At 40.6% G+C, this 8005-nt stretch overlaps 1 protein-coding gene across 1 annotated transcript; it reads right to left on the bottom strand.

Moving 5' to 3' along the window:
• Positions 1 to 585: 585 nt before the first annotated feature.
• On the bottom strand, positions 586 to 7779 carry smx5. Its single transcript, XM_060918336.1, has 5 exons — positions 7685 to 7779; positions 3254 to 3321; positions 1421 to 1451; positions 1278 to 1337; positions 586 to 1191 (listed from the first exon to the last, which is right to left on the bottom strand). Exons 1-5 carry the CDS (start codon positions 7685 to 7687, stop codon positions 1066 to 1068), a joined length of 288 nt encoding a protein of 95 aa, XP_060774319.1. The 5' UTR covers positions 7688 to 7779; the 3' UTR covers positions 586 to 1065.
• Positions 7780 to 8005: the final 226 nt, after the last annotated feature.

Raw genomic sequence — 8005 nt, 5'->3', positions numbered from 1 at the left:
ATCAGACTTTGATAGATCCCTGTTCTTTAAATAAAACAGGGTGCCCACTTACACCTGATTGTCATCCCATTGATTGAAAACACCGGACTCTAATTTCTCCTTCAAATTAACTGCTAATCCTCGAGGTTCACATACTTTTGCCACTCACATATGTAATATTGGATCATTTTCCTCAATAAATAAATGACCAAATATAATATTTTTCTCTCATTTGTTTAACTGGGTTTTTTAATCTACTTTTAGGACTTGTGTGAAAATCTGATGATGTTTAGGTCATATTTATGCAGAAATATAGAAAATTCTAAAGGGTTCACAAACTTTCAAGCACCACTGTAAATGGGACACCAGTCTATCACAGAACACCGCACCACACACACACACACCAAGGGGCAATTTTGAGTCACCAATTCACTGAGTGGCATATTTTTAGTAGGTGGGGAAAAAACCCACATGGACATGTACCCGAAACACCAGAATCTGCTAATCCAGGGTAGCAATATGTGGCCTGGCTGGGGCTCCCTGAACATTAGAATACTCTGTTCTGAAAAACTTGTAGAAATTAAAACATAATAAGCATTACCACAATTATTCAACATAGTATCAGTTTTATTTTCATTTCAAAAAAACAGAAGCAGGACACGTTACTCGGACTATGAATAATCATTTTGAGCTTCTTGTTTTCTCCGTCTCTTTTTTTTTTTTTTAAACTTGGGGGGGGGGGACATTAACAAAACCCTCATATAAACATCTATACTGAGGTCAAGGCGATTTTGCATTTAAGGGCTAAGTACTACAACCTAATCTGAAAAAGTCAAAACTCAGGCAACCCCATGTGTATTTCAAAATACATTTATAAAGTGTGAAGACTCCAACCTCGATGTCTAGGTATCTGCCACTCACATCTCAAGTTAAACATGTACTGAGGGGAAAAAAAATACATCATTCCTTAGATCAACACTATACAAAATTTGAACTTAAAACAAAAAGGTAAACCAAAGCTGTTACATTTTTTTTTAGATTTTGTGAAATTTTTTTAAAGTCCACCAAAAAACAAAACCAGATGAATCATTGTTTCTGTTGCATGGCTTCTTTGCGTGCTGCATCCTGTAATAGCTGTGTGTCCACCTCGTCGGCCGGGAGCTGAACATACCGCACCACTGATCCCCGGATAAAGCAGTTCTTCACTGACAACTGAAGACAGCAAGGACAAGGTTAGATTAAATAGGATTCAGTCGATATAAAGAGATGTTTGGGGATGCATTTTAAATCATACTAACCATGTGAGGATACTTTTCAGGGTCGGTGACACTGATATCGGTGAGTTTGATGTTCAGATACTGTGAGAAGCAAACAGCATTAAATACAGTGACCGATACAAACCAATAAAGAAAATTCTATGAAAGAAATTTTAAAAGTATACCTGATCTACCGAGTGTAGGGTTCCACATATGCTGTAATTTAGACAGAACGGAGTTACTGAATACCCTGTGGCAGATTCTTAAAGCAGCTGTATGCATACAGTACAGTGGGGCAAAAAAGTATTTAGTCAGTCACCAATTGTGCAAGTTCTCCCACTTAAAAAGATGAGAGAGGCCTGTAATTTTCAGCATAGGTACACTTCAACTATGAGAGACAAAATGAGAAAAAAAAAAATCCAGAAAATCGCATTGTCTGATTTTTAAAGAATTTATTTGCAAATTATGGTGGAAAATAAGTATTTGGTCAATAACAAAAGTTCATCTCAATACTTTGTTATATACCCTTTGTTGGCAATGACAGAGGTCAAACATTTTCTGTAAGTCTTCACAAGGTTTTCACACACTGTTGCTGGTATTTTGGCCCATTCCTCCATGCAGATCTCCTCTAGAGCAGTGATGTTTTGGGGCTGTCGCTGGGCAACACAGACTTTCAACTCCCTCCAAAGATTTTCTATGGGGCTGAGATCTGGAGACTGGCTAGGCCACTCCAGGACCTTGAAATACTTCTTACGAAGCCACTCCTTCGTTGCCCAGGCGGTGTGTTTGGGATCATTGTCATGCTGAAAGACCCAGCCATGTTTCATCTTCAATGCCCTTGCTGATGGAAGGAGGTTTTCACTCAAAATTTCACGATACATGGCCCCATTCATTCTTTCCTTTACATGGATCAGTCGTCCTGGTCCCTTTGCAGAAAAACAGCCCCAAAGCATGATGTTTCCACCCCCATGCTTCACAGTAGGTATGGTGTTCTTTGGATGCAACTCAGCATTCTTTCTCCTCCAAACACGACAAGTTGAGTTTTTACCAAAAAGTTCTATTTTGGTTTCATCTGACCATATGACATTTTCCCAATCCTCTTCTGGATCATCCAAATGCTCTCTAGCAAACTTCAGACGGGCCTGGACATGTACTGGCTTAAGCAGGGGGACACGTCTGGCACTGCAGGATTTGAGTCCCTGGCGGCGTAGTGTGTTACTGATGGTAGCCTTTGTTACTTTGGTCCCAGCTCTCTGCAGGTCATTCACTAGGTCCCCCCGTGTGGTTCTGGGATTTTTGCTCACCGTTCTTGTGATGATTTTGACCCCACAGGGTGAGATCTTGCGTGGAGCCCCAGATCGAGGGAGATTATCAGTGGTCTTGTATGTCTTCCATTTTCTAATAATTGCTCCCACAGTTGATTTCTTCACACCAAGCTGCTTACCTATTGCAGATTCAGTCTTCCCAGCCTGGTGCAGGTCTACAATTTTGTTTCTGGTGTCCTTTGACAGCTCTTTGGTCTTGGCCATAGTGGAGTTTGGAGTGTGACTGTTTGAGGTTGTGGACAGGTGTCTTTTATACTGATAACGAGTTCAAACAGGTGCCATTAATACAGGTAATGAGTGGAGGACAGAGGAGCCTCTTAAAGAAGAAGTTACAGGTCTGTGAGAGCCAGAAATCTTGCTTGTTTGTAGGTGACCAAATACTTATTTTACCGAGGAATTTACCAATTAATTCATTAAAAATCCTACAATGTGATTTCCTGGATTCTTTCCCCCCATTCTGTCTCTCATAGTTGAAGTGTACCTATGATGAAAATTACAGGCCTCTCTCATCTTTTTAAGTGGGAGAACTTGCACAATTGGTGGCTGACTAAATACTTTTCTGCCCCACTGTACATGTAGTTTAGTGATCCTTATAAATGGTGCAATATGGCATTCAAGTCCTAATCACACTCAGTAGTCGCCACAGTTGTCATCAAATATATGATTTACTAATACGAAATTAAAACCACCCACCTCAAGTCATTTTTTAACTCCACCACCACATCTTTACCCACCAAGGACTTGAAGAACGAGTAAAAAAGCTGTAGAACAATTATAACAGCAGCATACAATCAGATATAATACAGTATTCATGCCAACAGACTTAAAAAAAAAAAAAAAAAGGAATCTCGAGCAGGTGTTCTCAAATTTTTGTAAACCCCTTCCAGAGTAAAAGAATATCTAAAGAGCCCTTTTATCACAGCACAGATTTAAATCAATACTTTTTTTTTTTTACACTATTCATTTTTATGCCTGACCTTTCCTCTGATTTAGATGCAAAACACTGGCTGTGTCCGAAATCACCCACTCATTCACTACTCCCTACTCACTATCTAGGGAATTACTATATAGAATTCTATATAGTGAGCTCATTGGTAAAATGAAAAAAAGCTTTCAGATACTACTCCGCCGTGCCAATATTTACGTCATTACTGTCGCATAATTAAAACGTGCCAGATCAGTCGGCTGGTGGGTTTTCAAAATAATAAATACACATTATACTGAGCGTATTTCCCACATTAATAAATACAAAGTACTTTGTGTCTGCAGCATCTTTCAGTTCTTTTAAATCAAGGCTGAATACTTTCTTCTTTGCCGCTGCCTTTTATTAAATCAAATTAGGCTTTTGATTAATTCCTCACTCTGCACTGGAACTTTTATTCTTGTATATTATGTGTCTTATTCTATTTTGGCTTATTTTCTATTCTCTTATTATTTTTTTTAATTGTACTTGAATATCTGTTTATAATGTGTTTCTTCCTCTGTCCATTCACCCTAACACTTTTTTTCCCCTCTTTCAGCACAATCACAATACATGACGGTATATATTGCTTGGTTAGTGACCATCAGTTGTACACTACTTTTCACGGTGCACTGTGGGATAGTATGAGTGCACTATATCTTCTTCTTTCGGCTGCTCCTGATTAGGGGTCGCCATAGCGGATCTTTCGTCTCCATTGCTCCCTGTCTTCCGCATCCTTCTCTACCACACCTGCCACTTTCATGTCCTCTCTCACCACATCCATATACAGTATCTCCTCTTTGGCCTTCCTTGTTTTCATGTGCCTGGCAGCTCCATCCTCAACATTCTCCTTCCAACATGCTCTGCATCTCTTCTCAGGATGTGCCCGTACCATCTCAGTCTCATCTCTCTGAGCTTAATTCCCAAGCTCTCCACATGTGCTGTCCCTCTGATGTGTTCGTTCCTTATCCTGTCCAACCTCGCCACTCCCATCGCAAACTTTAACATCCTCCAACTTTGCCTCCTGTCTCTTCGTTAAGGGTACGGTCTCCAATCCGTACATCACAGCTGGTCTCACTACTGTCTTATACAGCTTACCTTTCACGTTTGCTGGGACTTTCCTATCACAAATGACTCCCGAAATCCTTCTCCAACTGCTCCACCCTGCCTGCACTCGCTTTCTCACGATCGCAGCCCCCATTTTCCTTCACAGTTGACCCCAGGTACTTGAATTCACCAACTTTCTTTACGTCTACTCCTTGCATCTTCACTACACTCTCATCCCCATTCTCAGTACAAGTCATACCCCATCCCCCATATTCTAGTATGAGTGCACTATATATGATGTAATAATTCTCACTATACATTCGGACAGCACTACAAAATGGCAAACTCACTATATAGTCCACTATATAGTGAGTAATGAGTGATTTCAGACACAGGGACTGTGTACCATATGAACCCCACTTCCTGGTTTTAAAATTTGCAGGTTGATAAGAGTTAACAATATTTATACTTAGCTTTCAGTTGATTTTTAGATTAAGTCCTTCAATTGACCAGGCAATTAGGGTCTCAACTGCGATAAGATCCATAAATAATAACCACAACAATCTTGATACTATTTTTAATTCATCTCATCTTCAGTATTTTATCCTGGTCTGGAGCCTATCCTGGAAACTCTGGATGCAAGGAACACATCCTAGATAAAACTGTAATCCATCACAGAGCACCCTGAACACACATTCACACACAACTCACATTTTGGTGCATTTTAGAGTCGCTATTTCACCTACAAGCCTATTTTCAGGATGTTGGGGAAAACTGGAGAACCCAGAGGAAACCCATGCAACATGGGCTGAAAACACAGGCAGTAACCTGAGCTCAGGATTGAACCGGGAACCCTCAATCTGTGAGGCACCACTGTGCCACTCTATTGTGTCACTGCATGACACGGCTCACACCTGTAGCTGTGAGTGGCAGCCTGAAGTGGCTCCCTATGCAAGCACACTAATCTCCACTACTGTCTTGTGATTTAAAAACAATACTATAATGGATAGCTTGACAGACGAAGTGCAGCAAGAGTCACCATGGAACATGATGTTTGCGGATGATATTGTGATATGTGGTGAAAGTAGAAAGAAGGTTGAGTTGGGTTTGGAGAGATGGAGGTACGCATTGGAACGAAGAGGAATGAAGGTGAGCAGGAGCAAAACAGAATACATGTGCATCAATGAGAATGGGGATGAGAGTGTAGTGAAGATGCAAGGAGCAGACGTAAAGAAAGTTGGTGAATTCAAGTACCTGGGGTCAACTGCACAGGAAAATGGGGGCTGCGATAGTGAGGTGAGAAAGAGAGTGCAGGCAGGGTGGAGCAGTTGGAGAAGGATTTCGGGAGTCATTTGTGACAGGAAAGTCCCAGCAAAAGTGAAAGGTAAGATGTATAAGACAGTAGTGAGACCAGCTGTGATGTACGGATTGGAGACCGTACCCTTAACGAAGAGACAGGAGGCAAAGTTGGAGGATGTTAAGGTTTGCGATGGGAGTGACAAGGTTGGACAGGATAAGGAACGAGCACATCAGAGGGACAGCACATGTGGAGAGCTTGGGAATTAAGCTAAGAGAGATGAGGCTGAGATGGTATGGGCACATCCTGAGGAGAGATGCAGAGCATGTTGGAAGGAGAATGTTGAGGATGGAGCTGCCGGGCACACGAAAACGAAGAAGGCCAAGGAGGAGATACATGGATGTGGTGAGAGAGGACATGAAAGTGGCAGGTGTGGTAGAGAAGGATGCGGAAGACAGGGAGCAATGGAGACGAAAGATCCAGTGTGGCGACCCCTAATCAGGAGCAGCCAAAAGAAGAAGACGACTATAATGGATCTCCAGGATATACATCACTGCTTCCTGTGGATTCCCAGACTCCACTTTGAGAACCAGTGGTCTAGAGCAGTGATTCCCAACCACTGTGCCGCGGCACATTAGTGTGCCGTGAGAGATCATCAGGTGTACCATGGGAAATTATCCAATTTCACTTAATTGTTCCAAAAATTATTATTTATTTACTGCAAATAATTTGTCTTCGTTCATCTATGCCAGCGACGTACAGTAACAGGCAGAACAATTAAATACTCTTCCACTAGATGGCAGCAGGTAGCTAATTAGATTAGATAAAAACTTTATTGATCCCTTTGGGAGGGTTCCCTCAGGGAAATTAAGAATTAACCTGCGTATCTACCTGTTACCATTCAAACAATAGAATTAGTAATGCTTCGGGTGTGACAGCGGTGATAATGATGGATAAATATCTGAAATGAAAAAGTACACAATCCAAACTGGGCCCTGGAGAAAATTCTGACCCAGATGAAGGCCCTAGTATGAGTAGAGCTCAGAAGAAAGCAAAAAAGGTGATTTTCCACAACCTATCTATGCGAGCTGGGCTTTTCAAGCATGACTGCCATAAAAACTAAAAAAGGAGAGTGACTCAGAGCTGTTGAAGATCTTCATGTGTGTCTTTCTTCAATTCCTGCGAGTATATCAGCTTTGTGTTCAAATAAACAGGCCCAGGTTTCACACTGAGTAAGTAAATTGAGACTTAATGATCATTATATTTCATTATATATACTTTTTGTGACATTTTTGTTTGGTGGTGTGCCGTGGGATTTTTCGAATGTAAAATATGTGCCTTGGCTTAAGAAAGGTTGGGAAACACTGGTCTAGAGGAATGGGTTTTCTGGAGTTCCCCAGTATTAAAGTGTTAAGAATGACTCTCTGACGGTTCTGGAGCTTTAACTGAATGAATTAATGTGGTGAAGAACAGAAAGCTCAGTTCCCTCCATGACCCAACGCTTCTTTCATTTCATCTGAAACCACAGGACTGTAAATAGGCCAAATGGATCAATACCGGAAATAAGGACTTCTATATATTAATGTTCTACACTATATAATGTACTTATAACAAGGAGCGAGCCATTTAATATAATGGAGCGTGCGTTAAGGGGAAGCTAATGAGCTAGCTAACTGTCACATCACTCCCAAAATTAATAATGAAGCAAAAATAATTAATTTCAGACAAGGTGTACTTCCCCCCCCGATAATACAGCTTTAAAACATCATTGTACTCCGACAAGAAGCAGGAAAACTAATATATAAATATATAAACTCACCATTTTCACGCGCTGTTTTGTGCACAAGCTTACGTTATCAAATATGGACAGAGAACAATCAAACCACCTTCCTATTGGTCAGCAACTAGAGGGCTGTTTGATTCTTTCTCCCCATTGGTTAGTCTTGGCATCGTCATAAATATGAGACGGTTGATTTTAAAAATGTTAATAAAAGTATATATTTTTTAAATCAACCTGAGTTGTATTTCAGTTTATACCTACACTCTTGCATTCCAGGCGTTGTTTTAATTATTATGATGTTAAAGGTTGTGCTGCAAGTGATTCAGGAATTGATTTACTTTTATTGGACCATAAATGACA

This window comes from Neoarius graeffei, chromosome 4 (assembly GCF_027579695.1).
Source record: "Neoarius graeffei isolate fNeoGra1 chromosome 4, fNeoGra1.pri, whole genome shotgun sequence".
In the NCBI taxonomy this organism is placed as follows: domain Eukaryota; kingdom Metazoa; phylum Chordata; class Actinopteri; order Siluriformes; family Ariidae; genus Neoarius; species Neoarius graeffei.
This window is presented reverse-complemented; position numbering and strand designations above follow the sequence as displayed.

Coding starts and splice junctions, on each gene's coding strand:
- smx5 (XM_060918336.1), bottom strand. Junction 1,452..3,253: donor GAGTTAAAAAATGACTTGAG/GTGGGTGGTTTT, acceptor TCTAAATTACAG/CATATGTGGAACCCTACACT. Junction 1,338..1,420: donor CCCTACACTCGGTAGATCAG/GTATACTTTTAA, acceptor TGCTTCTCACAG/TATCTGAACATCAAACTCAC.